Source organism: Squalius cephalus (assembly GCF_949319135.1).
Source record: "Squalius cephalus genome assembly, chromosome: 22".
Lineage (NCBI taxonomy): Eukaryota > Metazoa > Chordata > Actinopteri > Cypriniformes > Leuciscidae > Squalius > Squalius cephalus.
Window position 1 is genome coordinate 4,985,551 of NC_137143.1, and position 12,422 is coordinate 4,997,972.

Genomic DNA, 12,422 nt, shown 5'->3' on the forward strand with positions numbered 1-12,422 from the left:
CAGTGTTGAAAAAGTTTTAATGGTTGCATGTTCATAATGGTTTAGGAGTTTTTACAGCTTCTTTTTATTTGGCTTTTCTGGTTCAAAACCCTGTGCGACTGACATTGATTACAATGGTAAGCACAATATATAGTGCACATGAAGTTTAAATGGGTCTCATGGAGTGAAACTTCTGATTTGGGAATCCAAGCAGCTCCCAAATCAAATCATGATCACATAGTTTTCCATTTCTGGCTGGAAAAAAATGTCATGTGTTTAGGAACACCTACTTTTCTAACTCATCCTAGGACGCTCATCTAATCTTCACGAAAATTTTCAGGCTTGTCCAATATTTTTTTAATAATAATAATACGTTTTATTTATATAGCGCCTTTCAAGTATCCAAGGACACTTACAAGAAAATACAGAAGTACAAGCAAAGTATTGTACAGCAGTCAAACATGTAAACATACAGCATGACAGATAATGACTTAACAAGTATTGAAATATCAGAAAGGGGAACCAATCAGTTGCAAAACTATGTGAATAAATTAGTTTTTAAGGTCTGTAGTGATGAGACGGATGAGATTCTGAAAACTTTGGTAAAACAAGCAGGTTGTCCGAACTAGATATAAGAGTATGGGCAGGAGCGTAAGGCTGAATAAAGTCTTGAAGGTGAGGGTAGATATGAAGGTGCTAAACCATGACAGGCCTTATAAATTAAGACAAGTGGTTTGAACTGAATGCAGTAGTTCAGTGTAGTTGGTGAAGGATTGGAGTGATGTGAGCAGATGTAAGGGCACGAGCAGCAGAGTTTTGTAGCATTTGCAGGCGATTAAGGGCTTTAGCTGGAAGGCCACTAAATGACAATTTAATGATCTGGCCAAGAGGAAGCATATAAATTAAAAATAGTAGTGGACCAAGTACTGAACCTTGAGGTACACCACGGGAGATCGTGAAGGAACGAGATTTGTGTTTAATGCAAATGAATTGTCTATCCGAGAGATATGAATTTAACCACTGAATGAAAAAGGAGTGCTGAATGGCAGATCCTGGAGAACCAAGAGGCTGATGTTCAGTGTCACATGCCATGAGAAGGTCATTTACCTCTCTTAAAAGAGCAGTCTCTGGACCAGACTGATACGGTTCATGCAGGTTATGTTTATCCAAGTGAGACTGCAATTGTGTGACAACAAACTTTTAAGTACTTAAGCTAAGAAGTTTTTGAGTAAATGAGTTGGAATTGGGTCATGTTGACAGGAAGAGGAGTTAGATTTAGTAATCAAATGTATTAGTAGTTAAGATTGAGAGCGGGTGGACCGACTGAGAAGGAGAAAAATCTGTAGGAACAGATGGGGGAAAAGCTGGGTAGATATTGTCAATATGATGTAGGAAAAAAGTTTCACAAGGCTCAATAGAGCCAATAATTGTAAAAGATGATGGTTTGACAAGTTTGTTAATCTCAGAGAAAAGAGTCCTGGGTTTACACTTTGCTTCATTAATAACACTGAAAGGTAGTTAGAGCGTGTGTATAAGCAATAGCAAGACGTTCAATACGCCTACCCTTAGCTTTCATTGCTCTAAGTTCAGGGGTGAATCATGGGGAGGAATGATTTGAGGGGACAGTTCTTGTTTTTAATGGGGCAAGTTTCTCCAAGGCATTAGATATCATGTCATTTATATATTGAAATAATCTCATCAGGACAAGAGAGATTGAGAGAAGAATGGCAGAGAGGAAGCAACAATAACAGTAGAGAATTTATAATTTTAATTTATAGACGTGCAATTTTTTAAAATTTCTGAGAAACCTGGAAAACATTAAATTTGATGAAGTTCTAGTCTTAGAGGGCACAATAACTTACAAATCTTGACAATTGTCCTCACTTTATCCACATTTTCCATCCGCTTGGAACCTGCTTATTGGTGCTTGTTTTTGGCTCTGTTTATCAGACATATTTTAGCTAACAAAATTGCCATTTAAAAAATTACTGAATAAGATGAATGTTGAAACTGATAATAAAAAGTTGACTAACAATCAGAAGTTGGGATAAAAACTATAATAGTTTAGTGTGTCCATTCTGAGACGGTGAAACAAGTTGAGAAACTTATTAACTAATTGAGAAATACATCATAAAATATGTGACTTTACAAGACTGGACAATCTCTAGAGTTAAACCAACATACATGAAATCATGAAGTTCAAAGTTTATCAATACATGTCTTCAGATGAGACATGACAAATAGCTGCTCGCCAAAACCATTTTGAAATGATTATGTTGCTCCATTACTAAACTAAATCATCTTTTGAGTGTTCGCCGCGTCTCCTTGCCGTTGCTTACTGAAGTTCCCCCCACACCAGGACTTGGTGTCGACCGGTTCCCATTTCCACCACCCGCTCGTCCAGCCGGCTGTGGATTAGTGGAGTTTCCAGAGCTTTGAGAATTCACCCCATTTCCATTGGGAGTGTCATTACCTTCAAAGAATAAAAAAAGTCAAGTATATTGAATGAATATATGAATGCATTACATGAATATTTGGTAACATTTTAGTTTAGGGTCCAATTCTCACTTTTAACTAGTTGCTTATTACTAGGACATTGGCTGTTTATTAGTACTTATAAAGCACATATTAATGCCTTATTCTACATGACCATATTCTACATCCCTTAATCCACCCAATACCTAAACTTTACAACTACCTTACTAACTGTTAAGCAGTAATTAGGAGTGTATTGAGGCAAAAGTCGTAGTTAGTAGTTAATACTGAGAATTGGACCCAACTAGGATCCCGAAATGTGCTTTAATTCTTACAAAGGAAAAAAATCAAGGTAGTGGTTCACTGCAAAAAGCACTTGCCACACTATATAATTATACCTGCATTGGCTCCAGTGCTGCTGTTCAGGTTGCTCTGGTCATTCAGTCCCTAACAGGTAACAAGAAGAAAGTCAATTACCATGACCAGTGGTTAATTGTTTTTGTTTTTAATGGTGAATAGGCCATATGATGCTTTTTAACGTTTTCCTTTTCCTTGTAAGATGTGGGGCACCATTGACTTTCATAGTATTTTCTTTTTTCAATGGTGCCCCACAAATGTTTGGTTACAAACGTTCTTCAAAATATGTTCTTTTGTGCAGAACAAAGAAATTTATACAGGTTTGGAACAACTTGAGGGTGAATAAATGATGACAGAATTTTTGGGTGAACTAACATCACTTTAATTCAATCTAACAGAGAACAGAGAACACTGAGGCCTAAAACGCCTCGATCGAAGTCCAGATATTACTTCTGCAAATGTCTGTCACAGTGTGAAATATTAGCATAATGCCCGCCCAAAGGCATACGCAAAGAAAGAAGGCGAGGTTTCAGTGAATTCAAGTGTTTGGATGCGAAAGCAAAAGCGCTTTCTCTTTCAGAAGTTAATCAGAGGTTTAGATTTACTCAAAGTTCCAGAGCAATACAACCCAAAAGTTTGCTTGTGCACAGTGCATTTTACAGCGGACAGCTTTCTGAACCTCGAAGTCGTACTCTTGTCGTGCTTGCAAGTTCTGATTGATCGTCTTGATCATCCGCATTTTCAGAATCCGACTCGAACTGATATGGTAAAACCGACACCATTTTTTTAACTGTGTTCATAATTGCTTTAGAAGCTGAAGCTCGCGATTATGGTATTGCACCAATGCTACATTTTATAACTGCTAGATAACTGTGATTTGTATATGTATATTTCTGAAATACATAACTTGGACAGAGTCACCTCTGATGACAGATCACTCTAAATTGTAATGTGGACTCATGCATTTTCTGTAAAGCTACTTTGAAGCTATATGTATTGTGAAAAGCGCTATACAAATAAATGTGAATTGAATTGAATTGAATGGTCAGGGGCATTACATTTCCGACACTCGCTTCAGATGACCAATCACAATGCACTGGGTCAGCTGGCCAATCAGAGCACTTTTCGGATCACACAATCAGTGAATTTCAGACAGACTGGGGACAGAATTGCTGCAAAAATGTACAGTATGTGAAAAATAATGTGTTGTTTGTTTTTTAACATTAAAGTACATTCTAGTACACCCAATAAACAAATTAATATATTTTAAAACAGCATCATATGGCAAATCCACAGAAATAAATCTAGAAGACGTACCGTTTTATTCATCTGGGACAGATATTCTGGATTTGGCTCACTAAAGTTTGGCACCTCAGAATACACCATGCAGAATCTTACAAATTGGATACAAACACATGAATTTATTCACAATGATATATTTGGGGTATACCCCCCTCCCACACACACAACAAAAATGCAATAATATGTATCGTAGATAGTTACAATATGTTTTGTGTATAGTTAGTGTTAGTGTCAGTACTACATTAAACTACTATATATAATGTATAATAATGCAATGGGGGAATATTTGTGGTTCCTGATAATGCCAAATGCCTGATGTTACCAGTAAAAAGTGGCCTACATTATTTTAAATACAGTGAGGAAAATAAGTATTTGAACACCCTGCTATTTTGCAAGTTCTCCCACTTGGAAATCATGGAGTGGTCTGAAATTGTCATCGTAGGTGCATGTCCACTGTGAGAGACATAATCTAAAAAAAAAAAAAATCCAGAAATCACAATATATGATTTTTGAACTATTTATTTGTATGATACAGCTGCAAATAAGTATTTGAACACCTGTCTATCAGCTAGAATTCTGACCCTCAAAGACCTGTTAGTCTGCCTTTAAAATGTCCACCTCCACTCCATTTATTATCCTAAATTAGATGCACCTGTTTGAGATCGTTAGCTGCATAAAGACACCTGTCCACCCCATACAATCAGTAAGAATCCAACTACTAATATGGCCAAGACCAAAGAGCTGTCCAAAGACACTAGAGACAAAATTGTACACCTCCACAAGGCTGGAAAGGGCTACGGGGAAATTGCCAAGCAGCTTGGTGAAAAAAGGTCCACTGTTGGAGCAATCATTAGAAAATGGAAGAAGCTAAACATGACTGTCAATCTCCCTCGGACTGGGGCTCCATGCAAGATCTCACCTCGTGGGGTCTCAATGATCCTAAGAAAGGTGAGAAATCAGCCCAGAACTACACGGGAGGAGCTGGTCAATGACCTGAAAAGAGCTGGGACCACCGTTTCCAAGGTTACTGTTGGTAATACACTAAGACGTCATGGTTTGAAATCATGCATGGCACGGAAGGTTTCCCTGCTTAAACCAGCACATGTCAAGGCCCATCTTAAGTTTGCCAATGACCATTTGGATGATCCAGAGGAGTCATGGGAGAAAGTCATGTGGTCAGATGAGACCAAAATAGAACTTTTTGGTCATAATTCCACTAAACGTGTTTGGAGGAAGAAGAATGATGAGTACCATCCCAAGAACACCATCCCTACTGTGAAGCATGGGGGTGGTAGCATCATGCTTTGGGGGTGTTTTCTGCACATGGGACAGGGCGACTGCACTGTATTAAGGAGAGGATGACCGGGGCCATGTATTGCGAGATTTTGGGGAACAACCTCCTTCCCTCAGTTAGAGCATTGAAGATGGGTCGAGGCTGGGTCTTCCAACATGACAATGACCCGAAGCACACAGCCAGGATAACCAAGGAGTGGCTCTGTAAGAAGCATATCAAGGTTCTGGCGTGGCCTAGCCAGTCTCCAGACCTAAACCCAATAGAGAATCTTTGGAGGGAGCTCAAACTCCGTGTTTCTCAGCGACAGCCCAGAAACCTGACTGATCTAGAGAAGATCTGTGAGGAGGAGTGGGCCAAAATCCCTCCTGCAGTGTGTGCAAACCTGGTGAAAAACTACAGGAAACGTTTGACCTCTGTAATTGCAAACAAAGGCTACTGTACCAAATATTAACATTGATTTTCTCAGGTGTGCAAATACTTATTTGCAGCTGTATCATACAAATAAATAGTTAAACATTGTGATTTCTGGATTTTTTTTTTTAGATGATGTCTCTCACAGTGGACATGCACCTACGATGACAATTTCAGACCCCTCCATGATTTCTAAGTGGGAGAACTTGCAAAATAGCAGGGTGCTCAAATACTTATTTTCCTCACTGTATATCTAGTCAGTGACAGAGTGCAAGCATATTCGTCTAGAATAATTCTGTATTTTCATCTTCAGAATCATGAATATTTTTATTCTGGTCTCTATTGTCCTGTGCATTGGGTTTCAGCACCAAGTCCAAACCTATTCGTTTACACACCCAATGTAATACCAAATTTAGCATTTTAATCAACAGTACATTTTCTGTTAACCTTTTACCATGTCTTGGAGTATCGCAATAATATAATATCATGAGTTCAGTATCGTGGTATGTATCGTATCGTTACACCCCTTAAAAATATGAATGATTCAATAAAATGAAATGGTTGATGATTAAAACTTACTCTCCAATCTTCTGTAGTTCACCTCCTCTTCCAGTGTACAGTGTCAAACAGCCTTTAAAAACTGAGGCGTAACTGCAGCAAAATACAAATAAAGACAGACTGTAAAACATTTATGCTGGTATATGAAGAGAATCAATTATTTTGCACTATAATTGACTGTTCATTTGAACGACTGTCTTTTGAGCGTAGTCAGCATGTTAAAATGTCTGTTAAAAAGACGACTTTCTATATGCGTCACTGATATTAATCGCAGTCTCACCCTTTGGTAAGTCTGATGATGTCCCCAGCCTGAATGAGTCCACCGACTTCATCCCAAACCGAGATGCTGATGCTGCCCGTCTTGTCGGCCACTTTACACGTGCGCACCTCATGACCGTCTTTGGTCTTCGTCACTCGTCCTTGAAGAAGAGAGGATTCAGAGTTCAGATACTTTAGACTATTATTATAGCTGATAAATATGTGTTATAGAAGGCCTGAACGGTGTATCGTAATAAACAACCGTAGGGGTTTAAGTAACAGAACACACTCCACGACCCTGTCTGTTTCATGTTGTTGTGTGTGGAAATTCATGAGCATACAATATCAAAGGTCCAATAAAGAGAAGTGTTTTTGCCTTCAGTTAATGATAATGCAACCTCATCATTTTATAAGGTATTTTAATATATAAGGTAAATTACCTTATTTTAATAAGCCCTATTTTATATAAATGTATACAATACATATTTTAAAATGTTATCACAAAGTTAGTGCTGCCATAATAATGGCCCATTTCAAAAATCACCACAACCTTTATTTTCTTCTTAACAGCTCCTAGTCATAGTGAAGCATCAACAATATTATTTTTGTAAAGTTTCAAGCATTTCAGAAAAAAGAAAAACGTTTTAAATATTTACCATCTGAATAACATTGTTTTTTCTGTTTATTACAGTAAAGCTATAATCTGTATTGCATAACATACAGTATCATGGACACTCAGCTGTTGTCCATTACTTTGGTGTCAGTTAACTTACTTAAAAAACACATATTTGGATTTTGGAAACAGTCAGTCAAGTGTGTCAAAACTTTTATATGACCGTATTTTGAATATGATAATAACACAGCACTAAAACGAGTATTGTTGTCTCCAATATGATCAATTGTTTGTGGTTTTCCTGAAATGTGAAAGGTTAACTCAGAGTTAAATGATTATGTGTTATGTTGTTTCACTGCAGCATGTGATGTGTTGTTTGGACACCTGTTTCCAGCACGATGAAGATGACATTGAGATTCTTGAGTCCAGGTTTAATGTCCTTCACATGAGTCTCTGTGCTCATGATCAGTCTGCTTCTGCGCAAATCCTGCAAAACCTGATGCACACAACATGCCAGTCCACATCTGATGCATTTTACACTCAGTGTTTCATATCACATGCAAGACAATTATAATTAAAGATGCATGCATGCAAACAACTTTTTGGCAAACTAACTGTGATGAAGCATGCACGTGCGACCCTGACAGCTGATCAACAATATTAAACACACCAGGAAACTAATGAAAACACTTACTGGTTAGCATTGAGCTACTGTTGCACGGACTCTTTTAAAGGTAGCCTACTGTTTCTCGTCATCTGCAACGCTTTGTGTGAACAATCCGGAGTAGACTCCGGAATAGGCTCGTAATATGAATTGAGACGCTGAATGTTCTGACAGCTGTCAATCATCACAGTTTCTCTGGACAGTCAACTACCGTTTACAGTGGTATTTTTTTTATTTTTTTTTAAACGTCATGACGCAATGCTTTCCGTACGTTATGACGTAGTTATCCGCACGTATTTATCCGACCTGCACAGAACAGAACATGAAAGTTGAATTATCTGGAATAGTTAAATGAAAATGGGTCAAAATTATGTGGAAATATTCAGCGTAATCCGGGACACAGCTGGCTTGTCCTTCTTGTAAACTATATGTAATGCGCATGCGTGTTAATCCACGTAATATAGATAATTATTTTGAATTTGACGCGTTGAAGGGTGTGATAATCCCATACATTTCTTATCCGAGAGAATTTTCGACTTTTTAAAGGTAAGATTCATTCAAATAAATGTGTTGGATGCCTTTTAAAATAGTTGCTATATGAATTCCCACACTGTCACACAATAAAGAGACCCTTTAAATTGTTGGACAATTCAGATTGTGAATTAGATTTCTAATTAGAACTGTCAGTAACGGAGGCCTCGGCGTTTATTTGTTTATTTATTTATTTGAAAGATAATTTTAATAATTTTAATTTTAAGATAAGTCTTCTTTAAATTAGTTTATTAAACGAATTCTTAGTTTGTAAGTGGGCTGAGTTTGAGATTAGATTAGCATTTGTTCAGCACTCAATTTTCACATAACAAAATGTGTACATGCTAATAAATTCATGTTTATTTGTTTGTTTTGGTCATCTACCGTGGCTGAACAGTAACTTTCAGTCTGTTATAAATACTATAGCTTATAATCACTCACTTGTGGAAATAATGATAGTTTGAACACCTTTTTGATAAAACAAAAACAAAAAACATGCACCTGGTTTCTAATTAGGGGCACATTTATCAAATTATTTCTACAGTATCTTTATAGGTATGTACATCCATTCATCATGCATTTTGACCTCTTTCTCTGTCCTCATTTCTCAGGTTAAGAGTGACGTAGGACAAACAAAATGGCCACAGAATCTGATTTAGTAAATGAGATTAACCCTGTTGACTTCATTCAGCTGCTGGAGTGCTTAGAATGTAAGTGTCTTTCATAAACATTATGGGACTCAATCTTCATTTCCTTTATTGATTCACAAATGACTGAATAATAACAACCCTAGTGGAAAAAAGTATACTACAAATCCATTAATATATTGATATTTACTTACAAATCGCTTGACCCTTAAAATTTGACTTTGACAATTAAAATTTATTTTGAGTACTTTATTGCACAATGCACATTTCTTAATATTAAGTCTAAAATGTGCTTTAATATCACTATTAGTAAAGATAGTATAATATCTTTAAATGCAAGATATTTAAAGTGTACCTAAAGTATACTTCAAATATAAAAAGCACAATCAAATATACTTATATTTAAGTATATTTTAGTTGGACTATTTCCAGATAACTAAAGTGCATTTAGTACCAAATTAATTGTTCCAATTTAGCAGACTTTTAAGTATATCAATTTAGTCAACTAAAAGAACAATTGCAGGATATTTATATTAAGAACATATACAGTGGTGGTCAAAATTGATGGCACCCCTGATAAATATGATCAAAAATGGCTGTAAAAAATAAATCTGCATCGTTTATCCTTTTGATCTTTCCTTCAAAAAATTCGCAAAAATCTAACCTTTCATTGAAGTAAAATAATTGAAATTGGGGGGGAATCACATTATGAAATAAATGTTTTTCTCCAAAACACACTGGCCATAATTATTGGCACCCCTAGAATTTTTTAGGAATAAAATATCTCTGAAGTATATTCCCATTAATATTTACATTTTTTAGCACACCAGGGTGACTAGGAACATGAAATTGTCCAGCTATGACTTCTTGTTTCACAGGAGTTTATAGATGAGGAAACACAAAGGCCAAATTCCCTTAATCTGCTTCTTTCTTCTCTGAGAAAATCAATAATATCAGAAAGGTGATCAGCACATCCTTGAGTTACGCTGGGGTCAGACAGATCAGACCACCTGAGAAAGTAGTTACTATGTCTGATTTCAAAGAAATTGATGGCAAAATTTTGGAAGAAACCGTACAGCACCTTAAAACATCAACCTGCGCTCTTGACACACTTCCCACATCTTTTTTCAAAAGAGTGTTAAACAGTTTAGAAGCAGATCTCCTAGAAGTGGTAAATGCCTCACTTCTCTCTGGGAGTTTTCCAAACTCCCTTAAAACTGTATCAAGCCCCTCCTGAAAGAGCAATCTGGATAAGACAATATTAAGCAACTATAGGCCGATTTCAAATCTTCCTTTCATAGGCAAGATCATTGAAAAAGTTGTCTTCAATCAGCTGAACAAATTCTTATGCTCGAATGGATACTTTGACAATTTTCAATCTGGTTTCCGACTGCATCACAGCTCATAAAGATAATAAACGATATTCGCTTAAATACTGATTCAGGCAAATTATCAGTGCTGGTTCTACTCGACCTCAGTGCTGCATTTGACACTGTCGATCATAACATACTTCTTGACAGGCTGGAAAACTGGGTCGGGCTTTCTGGGATAGTCCTAAAATGGTTCAGGTCATACTTAGATGGGAGAGGTTATTATGTGAGTATAGGTGACCATATGTCTGAGTGGACATCCATGACATGCGGAGTCCCTCAAGGCTCAATTCTTGCGCCACTCCTGTTCAACCTGTACATGCTCCCAATGAGACAAATAATGAGAAAGAACCAAATTGCTTACCACAGCTATGCAGACGACACACAGCTCTACTTAGCCCTATCGCCTAACGATTACAGCCCCATTGACTCCCTGTGCCAATGCATTGATGAAGTCAACAGTTGGATGTGCCAAAACTTTCTTCAGTTAAACAAAGACAAAACTGAAGTCATTGCGTTTGGAAACAAAGATGAAGTTCTCAAGGTGAACGCATACCTTCACTCTAGGGGTCAAACAACTAAAAATCAAGTCAGGAATCTTGGTGTGACACTAGAGTCAGACCTTAGTTTCGGTAGTCATGTCAAAGCAATAACTAAATCAGCATACTATCATCTGAAAAATATTGCAAGAATTAGATGCTTTGTTTCCAGAAAAGATTTAGAGAAACTTGTGCATGCTTTCATCACCAGCAGGGTGGATTATTGTAATGGACTCCTCACTGGCCTTCCCAAAAAGACCATAAGACAGTTGCAGCTCATACAGAACGCTGAGCAGAACCAGAACATATGAACATATCACACCAGTCCTCAGGACTTTACACTGGCTCCCAGTTAGATTTAGGATTGATTTTAAAGTATTATTACTGGTATATAAATCATTCAATGGCCTAGGACCTCAATACATTGCAGATATGCTCACTAAATATAAACCCAACAGATCACTCAGATCATTAGGATCATATCAGCTTGAAATACCAAGGGTTCACTCTAAACATGGCGAGTCCGCTTTTAGCTATTATGCCAGCCGCAGCTGGAACCAGCTTCCAGAAGAGATCAGATGCGCTCCTACAGTAGTCACATTCAAATCCAGACTCAAAACACTTCTGTTTAGCTGTGCATTTACTGAATGAGCACTGTGCCAATGTTCGTCCGACTGTACTGTACTGTATTTTATTTTTTATTTTTCTAAACTGTTTTAATTATTCTCATTTCTTTTTATTATTTTAATTTCTTCTATGTAAAGCACTTTGAATTGCCATTGTGTATGAAATGTGCTATATAAATAAACTTGCCTTGCCTTAATCATCCATCACAATGAGTAAAACCAAAGAATATAGTTTTGATTTGCAGCAAAAGATTGTTGAGCTTCACAAAATAGAAAGTGGCTGTAAGAAAATAGCTGAAGAATTGAAAATCCCCATTTTGACCATCAGGGCAATAATTAAGAAGTTCCAATCAACTAAAGATGTTACGAATCTGCCAGGAAGAGGACTATATTATAAATATATATAATATAATATAATTATAGTAATATAATATATAATATATAATATACTATATAAGGTGTCTATATTGTATTAATGGACGGTGAGGAGGAAAGTTTGAGTGGCCAAAGACTCTCCAAGGATCACAGATGGAGATTGCAGAGATTAGTTGAGTCTTGGGGGTCAGAAAGCCTAAAAAAAAATGATCAAACAACCCTTACATCACCACATGTTGTTTGGGAGGGTTTCAAGAAAAATCCTCCTCGCTCCTCCAAAAACAAACTCCAGCATATTCAGTGGTCAGACACGACTGGATCTTCAAAAGGGACCAGATTCTGTGGTCAGATGAAACAAAAAAGGGATTTTTTGGCAGCAAACCCACCAGATGTGTTTGGTGCAAACAGGGATGAAGAGTACCC

At 37.0% G+C, this 12,422-nt stretch overlaps 2 protein-coding genes across 3 annotated transcripts in view; one reads left to right on the forward strand and one right to left on the reverse strand.

Annotated features, from left to right (window-relative positions):
• nabp2 (nucleic acid binding protein 2) lies at positions 1 to 8,211 on the reverse strand. 2 transcript variants are annotated; one of them, XM_079857771.1, is made up of 7 exons: positions 7,942 to 8,211; positions 7,632 to 7,743; positions 6,657 to 6,795; positions 6,398 to 6,469; positions 4,129 to 4,204; positions 2,853 to 2,901; positions 1 to 2,452 (listed from the first exon to the last, which is right to left on the reverse strand). In XM_079857771.1, exons 2-7 carry the CDS (start codon positions 7,708 to 7,710, stop codon positions 2,277 to 2,279), a joined length of 591 nt encoding a protein of 196 aa, XP_079713897.1. In that variant the 5' UTR covers positions 7,711 to 7,743; positions 7,942 to 8,211; the 3' UTR covers positions 1 to 2,276. The 2 variants fall into 2 exon arrangements, with proteins under 2 accessions (XP_079713897.1, XP_079713898.1); XM_079857772.1 differs by having other exon boundaries at positions 339 to 2,452; positions 7,991 to 8,039.
• The window catches only part of dgkab (diacylglycerol kinase, alpha b), a 26,627-nt gene continuing 22,405 nt past the window's right edge, over positions 8,201 to 12,422 (forward strand). The window contains exons 1-2 of the mRNA XM_079857764.1: positions 8,201 to 8,457; positions 9,054 to 9,152. Coding sequence (XP_079713890.1) covers positions 9,080 to 9,152 — 73 coding nt within the window. The 5' untranslated portion in view covers positions 8,201 to 8,457; positions 9,054 to 9,079. The remainder of the gene's footprint in view (positions 8,458 to 9,053; positions 9,153 to 12,422) is intronic.